The 18,879-nt window shown below is 31.8% G+C and overlaps 1 protein-coding gene across 2 annotated transcripts in view; it reads left to right on the forward strand.

Moving 5' to 3' along the window:
- The first annotated feature begins 129 nt into the window (after positions 1–129).
- The window catches only part of LOC106688741 (N-acetylglucosamine-6-sulfatase), a 24,590-nt gene continuing 5,840 nt past the window's right edge, over positions 130–18,879 (forward strand). Inside the window, exons 1-6 of one of the 2 annotated variants that reach the window (XM_014433330.3) lie at positions 130–581; positions 3,472–3,531; positions 3,630–3,833; positions 6,152–6,304; positions 10,440–10,613; positions 10,766–11,260. In XM_014433330.3, the coding sequence (XP_014288816.1) occupies positions 462–581; positions 3,472–3,531; positions 3,630–3,833; positions 6,152–6,304; positions 10,440–10,613; positions 10,766–11,260 (1,206 nt within the window). In that variant the 5' untranslated portion in view covers positions 130–461. The remainder of the gene's footprint in view (positions 582–3,471; positions 3,532–3,629; positions 3,834–6,151; positions 6,305–10,439; positions 10,614–10,765; positions 11,261–18,879) is intronic. The other variant, XM_067052006.1, reaches the window with a different exon arrangement.

An 18,879-nucleotide genomic window follows, 5' to 3' on the forward strand; every position in this document is an offset into this window, starting at 1 on the left:
ACCCAGCTAATAAAAGCTGTAATGGACGTCTCCTTTGAAGGTATAGTATTATGAACTTCTCTAACTTGGCACTCGTATCTACATGGTTCAATATTAGAATTATAACTAGTAAAGGCAGCTTTGTTTAGAGATGGTGCATTAGTGATTATACTTATTTGTTTGCGCGCATTTTTAGTAAATAGTAGCAGACATTGTTAAATTAAAATTGTAAAGAATTTAAGAGATTAACTCTGTTTGGATTCTAAAATCATCGTTGCTTGATGATTTTGTGATCTAAATATTTTAGGATTGCTGTTATTGCTGGATACATATGAAAATATTTTTTTCATTTTATATTCAAATTATTATCTCATTGATGACATTAATCTTTTGATGTTACTATTCCTCTATTGAATTTTTAATATTTTCAATTTTGTTTATGATTTCTACTTTTATTTCCCAGTTTTAATTATACTACTAGAATGATATACACTCTTCAAATATTGATTGTTTTCTTATATCCTATAGGGATGTATACTGAAAAATTACCTAACATAGTTCTTTTTGTAACTGATGATCAAGACTATGTTCTTAATGGCATGGTGAGTCTTATTGGCGGGATGTGATGCATTATTCTCCTCTTTTTAGAGTACTTATGTTAGTAAATGATTTACTGTGTTAATGCTGTTATTGCTTGCAGTATTGGGTTGAAAATTTACCTACAACTTTGATATAATTTAACTAGTAATTATAATAGTTTAAGTAGAATGTTTAAATGTTTTTTATTTCTCGCTGCTCGAGGTTTTTTGTACACAAATAGTCAGTCTTTTGATATTTGAGTACCATAGTAATCTAAGTTGAATTATTTATTATAATATTCAATTTACACAAATAAATTGAGAAGTTTTTTAAAAATTATATTGCCTTTGTGGAACCTGTAAATTTGAGTGATTTATACCTATCATTTGTTTATTAACTGAAAAAAACTACTTTAATTTTGTGGTAAATTATGCTGAATTTTGTTTAATTATTTGTAGATTACCTATATCCTTTTTTTTTTTTTTTTTAAGTTATCCAATGATTGTAAAATCTTAATGAAATGTATATATATATCGCTCACATATAAGGCTCACAAAATCAACCATATATTCACGATGCCTGTGCATATGTATGTATGTATTTAAAGTGATGAATTAAAAGTGTTGTTTGTATATACTATGTAAGTTATACTGATTTATAATAAATAAGAAAATAAAAAATAACATAAAAACCAGTAGATACCTGATGATATATGTGTATCTATACATATTTGAAAAGATGAATTAAAAATATAGTCCGTACAAATTACAGAACATACGATGCTTAGTAATGAAAATAAGAATAAAACAAAATTATAGTTTGGATGTATCATGTAACTTATGCTGCTTAATAACAAATAAGAATAAACAAAGACAATAAGCTCCACCACCTTTAGGTATTTATTCATGTGGAAGCAGTATCAAGAAAGTTAGGGGGTCATCCAGAAGTATATGCATCAGAGAAGGAATAACACACCAATGAATCTTGAAATTTTTTAGTTTAGAAGTTTAACCTTGTTTTATTTTGTTTATACTAATATAATTACTTATATGAGAAAGATCAGGAATTAATCATATCATTGTTGGTTACTATTTGCTGACAAATTGAGGTTTAAATGTTTTTCATGATTGATTTTATTTTTATCTTCTTACTGATTTTAATTTTTGCTTGCTCTGTACATTAAATTCTCTCTTTCCTCTTTATATTGGATTGTTGGAAATATGGAGTCAACTGGCAAGCCACCCTATCAACTTTCATCCTGAGGAGGCTTCTGCATATGCGACGATCAAGGGTCTTGTAGGGTGGAACATAAGGAAGGAACTTCCATTTGAGGAAGTACTGGAGGACATGGCAGTGGCTGCAGAGATTGTTATACTAACCAAGGTTCGAACTGTTGTAGTGAAAACAGAATGAGTGATGAACTCTTTCAATACCCTGAAGTATTGCAGGACAGAGGTGTGAAAGAGAGCCTTGCTAAGAGGAAGGTACCCGACTGGGTCTGAAGTGTACTGCTAGGGGAGCAGAAGACTTGGAGGATGTCTTATGCTTACAACTGGAGAGAACAGGTGTGTGAAGACACTTACATGGCAGATAGTGTAGGGGTGAGGAACACATCATGAAGGATTGTCTGAAAAGGAAGGAAAGTCGTCGTCCTTCCTCTTACAGCTAATATCTCATACAATTTTTTTTAATCTATAATAAAATTCAGAGAGTTCATACATATTCATGGTATTGTGGAGGTCCTTGATGGCAACACTGGAGATTAGGTCTTTTATGCAGTTAGAGATCAAACAAGGGGTTCGGTAATGTCATGATTGTCAATCTTCTAAGATCAGTTGCCATGAGTCATGCCCTTTCAATTCAAAACACCTAATGAATGTTTCATGCATGTTCACATAGATGTAGTTGGCCCTCTGTCACCATCAAAAGGCACTTATTTATTAAAGTACATTGACCATTACAGTTGATGGCTGGGAGATATCAGTGCTGAAACCTCTGCTAAAACCTTTGAAGGCTGGGTCTTGAGATTTGGAACCCTTGTCATCCTAATAACTGATCAAGGTTGCAATTTTCTTATTAAACACGGCACCAACCCTCCTTTTTTTTACCTTGGTCATTTCTGATATACACGGGGGGTTATCTAGAGGTAACCAACCTATTCTGACCATAGAGGGGTCAAGTTTTCATTTCGTGGGACCGCCACAGAAATGAATAAAAGTCAACCCCCTGGCCGGTTTTAACTAGCGTCGTCCCAGTTCCTGGACTGCTAAGACCTGAGCCACGGACAGCCCCAGCACCAACCCACCAATTCATGCAGCAAATGAGTGATATTTTTTCCAACCTCTTACTGAGCCATACATCCTAGCACACAAGTAAACCTACATTTACCCACCCTTAGCTACGAACATGGTCTCATGTGTACTTGCACTCAGAGAGAGTGTGTTTGCCACTATAATAACCTTATTAAGTGGTGAAGCAATCTTCAAAAACCATCAATATCTGGATAAAAAACAAATGTGTCACTGTACCAAGAGGCTAATTGAAACCCTCATTTATAGGCAAGAAAACTCTGAGGGGAACCTTCCTTATACCCTGCATCTGCTTCTCTGAAGTTGTATGCTACTGACAAGCCTGCATACGTAACATGAAGCAGTTTCCTGCTTTCTTTAAGTGACTTTTGTGTCTCGAAGGGAGAGAATTGTGTGGCAGCCCTTGCTGGCAACACTTAAGTTGGAGTTTATTAAAGTTACCTCTCACTGTGTTATATTGTTATAATTTACATGTGCTCATTCATTGTCAATTAAGCTTGCGTTTATTTGTCTACATTTTGTATTCCCACCATTTTTATCTTTAAAACCTTTCTGAGATCAATTATTGTTTTGTTTTTTTTAATCAAAATATTTTGTTTTCTAGGCTCCTATGACTAAAACAAAGAAATTAATAAAGAATGAAGGAATAGATTTTACCAATGCTGTAGGTAAATTTATTTGTTAACTATTTATTTTTATTTCATTTTGTTTTTATCTATATTTTAATTGTTATTAATGATATTGGTTTTTAATGTTTAACAGTTTGCCACCACACCTATATGTTGCCCTAGTAGATCTACTTTATTAAGTGGTTTATATCAACATAACCATAATGTCTTCAATAATTCTATTGAAGGTGGATGTTCAGCTATAAAATGGCAAAAATATCTTGAAAAAGAAACTTTTGCCGTTCGTTTAAAAGAAAATGGATATAATACATTTTATGCTGGAAAATACTTAAACCAGGTGAAGAAATGTAAAATTAAGAACACACACATACATCCACAGTTGTGTAAGACCTCTTTTGGTGTTGATAAACCTTCACTTTATTGAGTAATTCTCAAAGTAATAAATATATAATAAAATTTAATTTTATCTTAAATTTTTTAATATTAAAAATAAATTTAATTTAAATAAAAGAAATGAATTTTCCCCTTTATTAGGTTTGAAAAATTAGAGAGTTTAGGTTTCATGCAGTATCAACATTGGTTATATATATTTTCTATTAATACTAATTATTATTAAATCAAATAATTTTATTTGATGTTAGTTAAGATATTATTTACTTTTTTTTATGTACATATTGAGCACCAAGGCATTTCTGAACCATAAATCTAAACTTTATCAGGTGCCCATTACGGTCCCAGATGATTGCCCGAATATTACCATAAAACTTTTGTTCCTTTCCACGGGACTGTTCTGATCCTCTGCAATACTTTATAAAACTTAGCTGAGAATCCTCTAGAATTTCTTATTTTTTCACCTCTATAACTTAACCTTATCAACACTATGAAATCTTTATATATATTTTTTTTTTTCCGGCCAAGAAGCACCGCGGCGGCAGAGGGCCTATTGTACGCCGTCCCTCCTCTGCTCAAAACAGGCCAATTACCTTTGCAAATCTGGACACTGTATAAGGATCCACTATTTCGCAAAGTTTGGGATCCAAGATACGATCCTTACCAATCGTGTTCTTGCCACTGCATCACATTTGCAAATGATGTGGTAAGCAGTCTCTTCCTCCTTCCTGCTGAACCTGCAGATAGGGGACTCTATCAGTCTCATAGAGATGCTTTTTTAGCTGATAGTGTCCCGTGTATAGACCTGTCACCCATCTTAAGATACTCCTATCCGTATTAAGAAGGCAGTTACTTCTTTCTAACTAGGGATTGATGATACTAATATAATATTTTCAGTATAATACTATACTTTAGACTGTTATAATATTGCGTGTTTGTGTATATACTTTGATTATATAGTATGTTGCACACATCACACAACTTTCACTCTGCTTTGAATTGAAATCATCACTTGTTTCAAATTTGACTTGTTTGTTATTCACTATGGCAGTACTTCTCCTTTCTATATTTATATTTATTATTTGTTTAAAAAAATACTAGTATTACATTTTTGTGTTTCCATGGTTGTTTTCATGAAAGTCCAAAAAGTATGACAACCATGAATACAAGTTATAAAAGATGCTTAATTATTTGAAATAAACAAAATTAAAGATACTTGAAGAAAGATTTTTAGAAAATTGAGTATTTAAGCTTTGTAAAACTATTGAAGTGATGATATGACCTAGTTATATTAAAGACCACTTGATTACACTTTCACATGGCAAATTTATTTAATATCAATTGAACCTTTTTGTTGATAATAGTGAAAAAAGTGTAAAATCGATGTTGAATGATGCAGTTCTGATTTAGTTAGTCTTCGCGAAAAAATTTCTGTCACATACTAGACATTTATAGTACCTACCTCAAGTATGTAATTTCAGTTTTGTATAACTTTTTTTGAGCTAGACTGTTCATATATATACAAACATGCATAGACACACACACAGACCATTTTGCGAGACTTGGTTATTTCCATTGAAAACTGGAATTTGAAATTCCTCACAGTCGTAATAATTTTCCTTACTACATATTTCGTGTATAGATAAGTAAAAGTAAAAAAAATGTTGGCGCTTCTCAGAAATTTAAAATTTTCACCGAGCCAGTCCCATGGTGCTCAACCTGTTCATAAAATGTTACTAAAATATTAAATATTAGTTCATTATATTTCTTCTGCTGTTTTTTAAATACATTCTTTCAAATAAAAATAAATTATGTCCTATTAAGTCTCAACACTCTTTATTAATACTTAAAATGTCCAAGGTTTTGGTCAACATGGCCATCATTAAGGACAATCTTTACTTTACTCACATCCAACTATTTTAGCTTTGCAGGTTATTCTGCCCAGGTCTAATATAATTTGTCAAATTAACCTAATTATTTTATTTAAATATAAATACTTTTAATTGCAAATGATCTTAACACTGATATCACTTAATTTATGTTAAAACCTGTCTCAAACAAGCTATAAGATTATAAAATAAAACCTGTCTAATAAGCTATCAAATTGTATCTAAAAATATTATATATTCAAATAATTTGTATCTAAAAATACACCATAGTTACTATGTATGTATATGTAGATAATATGTTATTAATACTCTTTCCCCAATTCATTGGCTGTTTTTTTGTATTGAATTTCTTCATTAAGCATTCTTAATTTTGCAGTATGGGAACAAAAATGCTGGTGGAGCCAGCCATGTTCCGCCTGGTTGGGATACTTGGATTGGTTTAATAGGCAACTCAAAATATTTTAATTATACTTTATCAGTCAATGGGAAAAAGAAATATTTTTCAAGTAATTATTTAACACGTGTAATTGTAAGTATTTAGTTGTAAAGCATGTGTTGGCCCATGTTTTTTTTTATTGTTGTTTTTTTTTTAGTTAAAAAAACCTTAAACTAATATATAGTTATATAAGTATAATTACTACCAAAAAGAAATGTAATTGTAAGTAAAAAACACTTAACCAGTCACTTCAGGTAATTCATAGCCTGGAATTGAATTAAATGGATTCAGTGGTATATAGGATATTTTATTTCAAGTATTATAAATATGCTTGTTTGTGATTAATAATTAATACAATTTTCCAAAACTAAACAAAAAAATTACATGTAAAAGATTCTTTTAAATCAAAATTAGAGAATTTGGAGATACATTCAAGTTAAAATAAAAAATTATGAATTACTAACATTGATTGTGGGTGGTTTTCTAACTTAAAGCCAAAAGCAATAAAACCAAACAATACAATTCTCTATTAAAAAATGACAGAAGTTCTTTAAAATGAAAAGTTTTGTCTTTAATTTTTCTTGATTACATTTTATAAATTTGAAATCGCCTAAAATTCTTTTGTGCTACATTTGTTTTGTGCCTTCATTTCTTGATATAAATGTATTGTGTCAATTGTTTAAATGCTCAACATTGTTTTTGAAAGAAAATGCATGAATTGAGCTACCTATGAATAAACAAGTATGATTCAAACTCAATTTTATTATTTCCTGCAATTTGTATATAGAATTAATCTAATGTTATACTTGTGCTAATGTTGCTTGATTATTGAGGCTACACTTCACCAATTTTTACTGAAACTGTTTTTCAATAGATGGTGACAAACTTGTGCGAAATTTACATCCTTATTTGTTTGAAAAGAGTGAATTGAAATGAAATTCTTTTTTTGTTGATTTGATAATTTCATTATAATAGAATATGTAATGCTATTTATTTTATAACAAAAGTTGATTGATTAATTGAACTTTTAACTTTTATTTATTTATTTTTATTTACGGCTCAACAACCTGGTTACAGGTCTTGGTCTCCTCTAATCGCTTCCTCCAATAGTCTAGCTGCCGCCAACTAGTTCCGGACTTCCAGGATATTTTCAGCATCTCCTGTCACACCATCTGATCATCTCAATTTCAGTATCCCTTTCCTCCTGGAATACTGGAATATGGAATCAATTCCTGGTTCCATAAATTTGCTGTGTTAGCAGCATTTTTCCATTCGCTGATCTGGTGCGTATCTTAAACATCTCAGCTTCTTTTTTTATACATCAAGTTCTCAAAAGTCATTGTATAGCTCCAAGTTAATTTGTCTTTTCCGTTCTTAAAATTATTTGGCTCAGAAATTTTCTTTCGAAGATCAAGAGTTCTTTTCAGTAGCCTTAGATGTTGTCCAACATTCAAATCCATGCAGAAATTGTTTTTTAGTTTGCTAATAGCATCAGAAACCTCATCTTTATCAGGGGGCTCAATGTCAATTCTGGGTCATGCAGCTGGCTTATTTCTTCTTCTTCTTGGGTTCTTACTTCTTTACCCATACCTTCTTCTCCATGGTTAAATATACAAGAACCGCAGACAAGTTACCCTCTTTATCTTTACAAGATTTTAGTTTGTTTGTATAGGATTTTTTTTCTTTATTGACCAATCGGAGGAAATCTTTCACTTCCTTGAACTTTAATTTTGCAAACTATAATTTTTTTTTAGAGGAAAAATGTCTTATACAGGGGTTGCAAATCATTTATTTATTTTTAATAAAACAAACATTGTTTTGATTGTTTACATACCATAAAAAGTAAATGAACGTTGATTTAAGTTGGTGTGATTTACCCGGAAAAAAAGCCAACAGAGAAGGGCTCATATAGCATTTCCAGAATAAACTTCCCTCTCAAATCTTTAGATCCTTTTTGACGGCCATAACTCGAATATAATATTTATACAAATGAAATATTTATATTATTTTTGTACAACTATCGCAAATGAAATTTTATTCATTTATATTTTATTTATATAAAAAATAATTTCTTATAAAACTTATTTAAAATATTCATACCTACATATTCAATAATTAATGAATTTGTTTTTTCCTGGATTGAATAATTATGGTGAAGTTATCATAACCCTTCAATTTAATTATTCTAAAATTTATTTCTGATAAAATTTCTTTTTCACTGAGGTACAGAAATATATCTGTTATAAAGAAACAGTGCCGTATTTCCCTAATTTTACAGTAGGGCAGTTTGAATAAAAGTTTTCTTCCAAATAAAAGTTTACTTAATATCTTTTTAAATGGATTTAACTTACTTTTCAAATAGTATAAAATATAGTTATCTATTCCTCTGAATAAAGCAAAACAGTTCTGTACCTGGGAGCTATGTCACATACTTAAGTTTATAGGAATGGAGTTAGAATCAACATTTTCTTTTGAATAAAAGTGTAATGACCCTTACCATTGGTCTATGAGATAGTCTATATGCCTTAGGATAAAGCAAAAACTGTTTAATAAAAATGAGGATAAGATGGTCGCTCACTCTATTAGTGCTTAAAATGAAACAATTTAAATTTCATTTGAAATAGTTTGTTATAATCTTTGTATGAATAGCAGTTTCCATTTTTGCCAGAATAACACCAAAAAATGGTGATTTCTCGTTTTCAAAAACTTATTTTAGGCATTATAAGCATACAGAGCTTTATTATGACTCAAATATTATTAACTTTACTGTCCTTTAAAAAGTGGTGTGTAAAATCTTTTTGTGCTATTATTAGTTTCCAAGATGTTGAGTAGTTAGGTTAATTCTCATTTTAAAAAAAGAAATACATTTTTCTGAAAAAAATATGTCTCAGCCATTGCTAAACATATGGAGCTCTATAAGGGCTTAAATTTGCTCTACTTTAAAAAGATCTGCATAATTTTCTTTTGTAGGGCAGGTAGTTTCCTAGATATTGAGCAAAGAATGAATAATTTATGAAAGTTTTAGGGTTGTTTTGAATAAACATACCTCTTCTTTCTCTACCTCCTCAGTACTGTTAGACGTGGAGTAGCCTCAGTCCATTTCTTGGAGCATCTCTATTCCTAGCCATTATTCGAATTTGATCCATCTGTCTATGTATTCATTATAGGTGGCTCTTGGTCTACTGACTAGGCACTTTCCTATTGATCTTGCATCCATCAGCCAATGGGCTTTTGGGTTATATCCCAGCCTACAAATATGGCTGAACCATTTCATCTGTCGCTTCTCAAAGACTTCAATAACAGAACTTACTCCCAATTTGGCATGTATGCTGTTATTCCTTACAGTCCCATCTGGTATTACCTGCTACTTTTCTGAGGTACCTCATTTTAGTAGCAGTGACTTAGCTTGCATGTTTCTTCAGAACCGTCCAACTTTCTGACCCATAGAGAAGAACAGGCAAGAATATCCACTTGAATAAGCGTAGCTTTGTCTCTTTGCTCACCTCTTGCCTGCCAATCAGTTTAGAAGGTATTTGGAAGCCACCATTTGCCTTTCTTGCTCTATTCATTATCTCCTGTCAAAGAGTAATAAACGTACCAATATACTAAATTATTTCCACTTGGTAGGCTAATGATGGAGTGAATGTTTGTTCCGATCAATTTCTGCCTCCTCCTAACGCTGTACACTTTTTTTTTTTGTTTAATTCCAATTCTATAACTCTATTTAATTGTTTTTAATACCTTTATTTGATATACTAGTATCTTTAAACATTGTTATAACCAATTTTATTTGAAAAGGAGTAAGTTTCTATTTGTAGGACAAAATTAGACATTCATGTTTGGAAAAAAAAAATTAGAAGTATATTTTCCTAATTTTGAAGTGCAGTGTGGTGGGCATAAAATGAACTAAAACAGTGAGGTTTACCCTGAATGAGTTATGTTGAGTCAAAATGAATTTTTGTATTGTAATTTAAAGAGTATTATTACAAAAATGGTGATAAAGAGGCTTGGACGATTTCACGTTTATATACCCACCAAAATGAGTCAATTAAACAGTTCAAAATTTAATTACATGTCTTATGACTCGTTATGGGTAAAGAATTAGTTTGTTTTCCTTTTTATTATCACATTGAACTTCAAATATTTGATATATGTGATAAACATTTAGTAAACTTCATAAAGTTTCCCTGGTGTTTGTTTGAGTTAGGGTGTATTTCATAATTTTCAGCAATCTTATGCTCGTGGGTTCGTCAAAAAACAAGAAAACTCATCATATCCTTTTTTGATGGTGATAGCTCCTCCAGCCCCCCACCATCCATTTACACCAGAGGCAAAGTATGCAGGATTCTTTGAAGGAGTAAAAGTTCCAAGAAATATTCAATTCAATTTTAAAAATAATAATGTAAGTAACAGTGTTGTTAGTAATGAGATCTTTCTTTCTTTCTCAATATTTAATAAAAATCATCTATGCTTCATTGTTACAAAACGTTTTTGTTCATTATTTAGATAGCTTTAATTTATATCTGCTTTAAAATGTTTTTTTTTCCATTCTAGAATAAACATTGGTTACTTCAGATGAAACCATCACCATTACCCATGCATACAATAAAGCTCCTGGATGAAATGTATGCTAGACGGTGGGAAACTTTATTATCTGTTGATGATTTAGTTGAGTCAGTCGTAAAACAGTTGGATATAATTAAAGAATTGAACAATACATATATTCTCTATACCTCTGACAATGCTTTCCATCTTGGCCAATTCTCTCTTACTTGGGACAAAAGACAATTATACGAATTTGATATACGTGTACCGTTATTAGTGCGTGGGCCTGGGTTACCAAAAAACTTATCTGTCTCTGATCCAGTGATCCTTCCAGATATAGCTCCTACATTACTCCATATTGGTGGAATCAAAGATGTTAATTTGGATGGAAAATCATTTTTACCTATCAGAAAGAAAATCAACAGATTCTTCATGATAGAATATCATGGAGAAGGTACTCTGGATCGACATTCTGACTGCAATATAGAGGATGAAAATGTATATGTAAGTCTATACTATTTAAATAACATACTGGTAATTTGTAATTTTGGTTGTTCAGAAATAAAATATTTATACGACTATCCCTACATAAAAAAAATAATAAATTAGACCATCACATTGTAATTCCAAAAATTAATTTTATTTGAAATGGTATATTTAGAAGGCTTCAGGTCCAGTAGTTCCGAACTTGCCTAAGTCCACAGATATTGAATTTACTTGTTAAATCCCTTCACCTAACAATCAAACATCAGAAAAACTAAAGGATAAAACAATTCTACCAATAAGCTTTCACTAATATATGTTGTTGGACCTTCTTGTGACTCATCTTAAGTGAATGATAAAATTATTTGGCTTAAAGGAGAAGGCTTTGGACACAAGAACACCGATTTTGATGTAACCTTTTTTTTGGTGATACTAGGCTGAAAAATATTGACACATAGTCTGAGAACTCTTGCCAATGTGTCCTTGAAGCCAAGAAAAAAAATTATATAATTATAGCAATTATTTATTTGATCATTTTCAACTTACTTTTGCTCTGCATGGATTTAATGGTTAATATATACCAATTGATTTTTTTTTCATTTTGAAATAGAAAAAAAGACTGCTAGTTGTATTAAATGAATTTCAATGTATAAAAAAAAAGATAATTAAAAAACCAAAAGACATTCCTGATTAAGTAGGCAATTTTTTTTTTAAAAGAAAAAACAGGTCAGATTAGTTTTTAGTTTCCTTAAAAATCCTCAAATTTGATTTTTCTCAATGTCCTTATTCAAAAATATTCATAACTCCTTACAATTTTATCCAAAACTAATGTTACTACTAATGTTAAAATTGTGAATTTCCACTCCTTCGTCCCCACCTTATAGATTTTGTACCTTTGTAAGAGAGTAAAGTTAGTTTCATATGAAGGAAAACCTCTCGTACATATTATTTTTAACTCTAGTTCTAATTTTTTTATACAGGTATGATTTGTGTCATTTTATGAAGTTTTTTTTTCCTATGCTATTATGCCATTCTATCTTTCACATTCCAATATATGTTGCTTTTGTTTTAAATTAATTTTCGTCTTTTTTATATTTCTTAAGCATATATACATCAAAATATGGTTCCCGTAGAAGTGTTGCATAGAAGGCAAGTCAGTGAGTCTGCTATGCCTATCCAATGGAGGTGTTTTTTGGAGATCATATTGTCTCATGTCATTAGGGGGGAACAAGAAACTTCCTCAACTTTCAAGGATTCAATCATGCTTAATTCAAAACTTCTCCCACTTCTTACCTTCCTCTTGGACTTAATATCTATGTTTATTCTATTCTTTTAGTAAGAGCATATCACAATTCTGTAAGATCGTAGACTAACAGGCTGACAGCTTTGCCAACTTGTTTTAGTGAGCTTTGATAACTTATCAGCCTGTTCATAGTCATGGATACCAACATAATCTGGTATACATTGCATACCTAAAATCCTTTTTATTTTTGCCAGGATAGCTGCCATGTTCCAACACTTGTCTTCAATGGGTGATTCTACTATTCAATGGCTTGAATTGCTAAAGATTACAGTATATTCCGTATCCCTGTCAATTGTGACTTCCATTGCAAGGTAAATAGCCTGCATTTCTCCATCATAATTATCTCATCCAGGTTTGACAGGATATGATAATTGAAAGTAATTTGAGTAAATACATGCTCCAGCCCCCTTGTTAATACCTAATCCAGAACCATCTGTTTAAATGTGTAGCCATTGCTCTATGACATACTCCTCATGACTAGTTTTAAGCTCAGTTTTATGAAGTTTGTAGAACCCTATATTACCACTAGGGGTTTCGTGTAGATTGGCGAGGTTGTGTTTAAGTTATTGTGATTTTAGAAAATAAAGTAAAGGGTCCAGTCCAAAATAAATTAAAAAAATTTGGAGAAAAATGTTTTTATTGCTATGAAAATTTTTATTTAAGAAAAAAGTCTTTTCTTTTTAGTGTCCTTAAAAACTCTTAAATACTAATTTGCATTAAAATTAAAAAAAAAAAATTATTGTATTCATTGTCAGCTTAGAAAAATATATTTGGTAGGCAGCTATAATATGAGTACACTATTAAAGCAATTTGAAGGTACTAATGTAGAAATCTTGACCATGTCAAATATTTTTTGATTTGATAAATGGAATATGGTCCGGGTGCGGTCCAAAAAACTCAAATAGTAAATGATTATACTATTTTTATTGAGCCAACGTTTCACCCCACGTTGCAGGGCTTCATCAGGGCTAAAAAAGATATAAACACTTGACATAGTTACAAAAAAAAGAAAAAACATAAGTGGAAAATAACAGGGGCATACAATGAAAAGTAAAATATAATAAGAAAAATTAAAGGTTGTAAATAGTAAATGAAAAGGATAACAGTAACAGATAGATAAGAGAAGAAATATTAAAGAAAGTACAAATTAAGAGATGAAAAAAATAAACAATAAAATCAAATGATGAGACAGAATTCATACCTGTTTTGATGGGAGTCAAAGTCAGAGTGAGCCGTTTGTATTGGGAGGAGTGGGGATGGCAGTTAGCATGCCACAATAATGAAAATAATTTTAAAGTAAACATTGTAAAAAAAAAAGATTTAAATTAGGTAAACAATAAATGGTAATATACATAATCGAGGGGGAGAAGAGATATTTACAAAATTATAAAAAATAAAAAAAAATATTAAAAAAAAAACACTCATAGATAGAAAAACAAAGGAAAAATAAAGTAAAAACTGTAATTGTAAGTACATTGTATCCCATTATGTTAATTATTTTCGTTATTGTGGCATGCTAACTGCCATCCCCACTCCTCCCAATACAAACGGTTCACTCTGACTTTGACTCCCGTCAAAACAGGTATGAATTCTGTCTCATCATTTGATTTTATTCTTTTCTCTATTCATCTCTTCATTTGTACTTTCTTTAATATTTACTGTTTACAACCTTTAATTTCTTATTATATTTTACTTTTCATTGTATACCCCTGTTATTTTCCATTTATGTTTTTTTCTTTTTTTTTGTAACTATGTCAAGTGTTTGTATCTTTTTTAGCCCTGCAACGAGGTGCGAAACGTTGGCTCAGTAAAAATAGTATAATCATTTACTATTTGAGTTTTTTGGACCGCACCTGGACCATATTCCATTCATCTATATACGGTCAATCAATAATCTTCCAGTATTTTTTGATTTCTATGAAAATTATCAAGTCCTTTTATGGAAGCTTAATTGGGGGTAAATGGGTGTGAGAATGAAGGGGAAAAAAGGGTAAACGAGAAAATTCTTCAACTTCTTGACAATTTAGGCAAGTTTGGACAGTTTCACCCACTGTTCAGTGGTGCTGGCTATAGGATAAGTGATGCATCCTAACTTGTAGCAACTATTCCGCTATAGACTGGTTGCCCACTCTACTCCCTGATGTTGATATTGGGAAAGGAATAACCCTTAGCACTGGAGACCCTTCGCAGGTTCCAATGGATGCTGGGCCTGGAGACAAATCTCTACTGGTTGCTGGCCCGAGGCTCGGATCCCTTAGTCGTCGAAGATTAACCTCGAACATGAAGTTGCTGCACATCAATCTACACCATTTTATTGCTGTGTCTGGTGTCCTGCAGCAATATATTAGAGGTGAAGATATTGATATTATTCTTGTACAAGAACCTTACCTTTACGAAGGCAGGCTGAAAGGTTTGGGTATGCCTGGGTACAGAATCATGTCTGTACTAATGCATCCCAGAGCCTATATTGTCTTTGAAAGTAATTTAAACTGCTGCCTCTTTGGCAACTCTATTCCAGAGATCTTGCAGCATTATGGTTCACCCCACTAAAGAATTCAGAAAAGGTATATTATATTGGTACATCCGCCCTACGAAGATTCAACTCCCACAACAGAGCTCAAGAAGATCATGGAATGTGAGAAGAGACAGATCCTAGCTGCCCTTGATGCTAATGCACACTACGAACTATAGGACAGCCCCAACACCTGTCTCCAATGAAGAGCCATGTTCAGATTATTAATATATCAAATATGACCTATCTGTTAGAATGAGATACGATGTGGCATATAGGAGCCTCAGATGCACAGACTGGGAATCCTACAACTCGCATCTCATAGAACTAACCAGCTGCTGTCCAAAAGTTATACATAATACCTGGCATCTGGAATGTCTCAATAACTCACTGATGGATGGATGCTATTGTGAATTCATACCACAACAGCTATCCCATCTGCAAACAAACATACAACAGGAATGTTTCCTGGTGGAACAATTAACTCAATAAGCACAGAATCCTCAGTACAAGGTTATTCAATGCTGCTAAAAGATCTGGCAGATGGGATTTCTATAAAAAAAAGCACCTACAGAGTATCATAAATCTGTCCATAAAGCTAAAAGACAATCTAGGAGAAAGTTCTGTCTTGAAATTGACAATATTCCGGCTACATGCCACTTAAATAAAATTCCTTCAAAGCAATCCAATGCTGGACTGTTAAATATTCTGAAAAAGGGTGATGTAATGGCCTCTAATGAAAGAGAAACCTTTGAGTGAATTAGCGAGATTCCACTTCCCAAATTGTGAGCTGTTGGAGAAAGATGATATTTCTCTCACAATAAATAACTACAGTGCTAGTAAAGATAAGTGGGAGAAAGCCAGTAATATCATAACTATTGGCGAAATTGAATAAGCGATTAACTCATTGTCACCATTTTAATCACCTGGCACTAATGGCATCTTTCCTGCTTGAACAACTACAACCCTTTTACATGGTCCAAAGTTGTTGAAGACTGCTATGTAGCACTCAACAAACTCTCATGCATTAGTAAAGTCAGTATTAAATGGGTGCCAGGTCACTGCGGTATTCCTGGTAACGAACATACAGACAGATTAGCAAGGAATGGCTCTGAAACCATTCCTATTACTCCTGAGCCAGAGTGTGCTATGCCAAAAGTAATATAAAGGCAGCTTATGGCTTAAGAGCCAAGCATTACTGGCTTAACAAAAAACAGCTAAAATCTAAGCTGTTCCTAGATGAACCCCGTAGGTGCCAAAGTGATGAACTGCTAAGGCTGGACAGGAATTTTCATAGAAAAATTACAGGGATCTACACAGATCACTGTAGACTTAATAAACCTTAATCTCAAGCTTACCAAGTCACCTTTGTGCAGATTCTACAATGCTGAGGATGAAAGTGCATTCCACATTATATGCTGGTGTGACCGATTTGTGGGTTTGAGGTTCATGTTGAGGGTGGATCCCATGCGGAGTGAATTGATCTATTCCTCAAGCTTACTTAGATTCCTAGAATCTACACATCTTAAGCTTTAATAGCTCATTATAATGTTGTAGTGCTACAACATTACAACGTTGTAATTTGGATGGCACACAATAGGCCTTGTAGGCCGCAGTGCTTATTGTCAGCATAAAAAAAAAATACAAATGAGGACACTTGAAATTAATTGACTTTATTTTTCTTATTAAAATTACACTGGCCTACTTTACTTGAAGCGACTTCTTGTTTATATCATTTTGTATAAATTTGAATCCATTTAATACAATCGGTAATATTTTTTTCTTATGCTACACAAGGAAACAAACCAATTATGCTTTTATATGAGCACAGCATTGAAACAATTTGGACCAACGGACCTAGAAAAGTGAAATAAAATATTTTTTAGGATACAAATAAAGTTGATATTCGTTTTCTGCACCCCAACATACTATTACTACGAGTTTCATAGAAATAAAAAAATTGTCTCAAAATTTTAACCTTGAATTGGATATTGACCCTTCAAATTATTTTCTAAAATTACAATAACTGCAACACAACTCCACCAATCAATGTGAAACTAGTCATTTAGGGCTCTAAAAACTTCATATAATGACACAAATCAGACTTCCGTAAACAAATTAGAACCAAATATAAGAAATAAAATGTTTAAGTTTTTCTTTAATTGAAACTAAAGGCACAAAATATAAAATATATTGATGTGGGTTGAAAGATCAATAATTCTGCTTTCCAACAGTTATAAGTTACCTTGGAATCGGATAAAATTGTAAGGAGTTAATAATATTTTTCGCAAGCAAGGGACATCAGCAGAAAAAAAGAAGTAAAAAAAATTCTAATTTGTGATTTCTATGGAAATTCATATTTAAGGATTTTAAGGATATTTGAAGGATGCTAAAAACAAACCTGACTTGATTTTTTCCTTAAAAACAATTTCTAAGCTTAAGGTACAAGTTTTTTTTTTTTTTTTTATAATAAATTTAATAAATGGTTGCAATCTTTTCAGCACTGCATTTTTTTGGTGCATTGAACACATGAAACCGGTTGAACACATCGATCCCTAAAACACTTTTTACCTCTGTCATGTAGTTTTTGGTCACTCCCTAGCCCATTCATAAAATATTTTCCAATATATCCTCACAATGGAAATTTTAGGGCTAAAAGATAATCAGGACACACCAGAACAAAGCACATATGTTCTCCTTTGTTCCCTCCTTTAACCTCCTAACTCGGTTCTGGGATTTAAAGAGAATGAAAAATGTATAAGTATTTTTATTGGTGGTCACTCCCTAGTGCTCAACAAAATAAATACCAATAAGACTTCAATTTTATTTATTACATAGTTTCATAGTATTTCTGGACCTTTTTATGGACATAGTTGTATTAGCTTTTTGTGATTTTGTTCTTGAGAATGGAATTAACATTGAAAACATAAATATTTCTTTTTCTTTCAATATTCACTATTAGGACACCTTTACTTTGACTAAGGGGATTCTCAATTGATAGTTCAGGAAACAGATGTTTGTGAAATTAATAAACAAGGAATTATTAATCTTTTTCATGCCCTAAATTTTATAAAAAAGATAAGAATGATATTTTCATCTGCCACCCAAAATGAAGTGAAATAGCAGTTTATGTAATGAGTCTACTTGGCAGTGTGGTATTTTTCCTTGTTATTTTTTTATTTCTTATTCTTGAAGTCATAAGAGTGTATTTTTCCAATTAAATGTTTCTATTAGTTTGTCTTTTTTACCATTATTATATTTTTACGAGGTGCCGAAATGAATGTTAAAAATTCAAAAAGTTAAAATAAATCAATATGCCATTGTTTGATCTTAAAACAGATATCATTCTTATCATACTCTCGAAACCATATAAAGGGACACTAATATGTTAGGAATTGGAAGTTAAAATAAATCAATGCATGAGTTTGGAATCTAAACCTTGTTAAATAAATATTGATTACTCCATTTATTATAATAAGGTGAGAAAGTTACAGAAATCGAGATGTTTAAAATGTAATAATTTTAATGGAAGATTATTGATTGACCGTGTGTAAAGATGAAAGGAATATGGTCCGGGTGCGGTCAAAAAAGAACAAAAAAATAGTAATGGAAGATTATTGATTGACCGTGTGTAAAGATGAAAGGAATATGGTCCGGGTGCGGTCAAAAAAGCCCTGAAGCCTTTTAGCCCTGAAGAAGCCCTGCAACGTGGGGCGAAACGTTGGCTCATTAAAATAGTATATTTCTACTATTTGAGTTTTTTTGACCGCACCCGGACCATATTCCTTTCATCTTTACACACGGTCAATCAATAATCTTCCAGTA

This window comes from Halyomorpha halys, unplaced genomic scaffold (assembly GCF_000696795.3).
Source record: "Halyomorpha halys isolate HHAL.00 unplaced genomic scaffold, Hhal_1.1 Scaffold1190.1, whole genome shotgun sequence".
Lineage (NCBI taxonomy): Eukaryota > Metazoa > Arthropoda > Insecta > Hemiptera > Pentatomidae > Halyomorpha > Halyomorpha halys.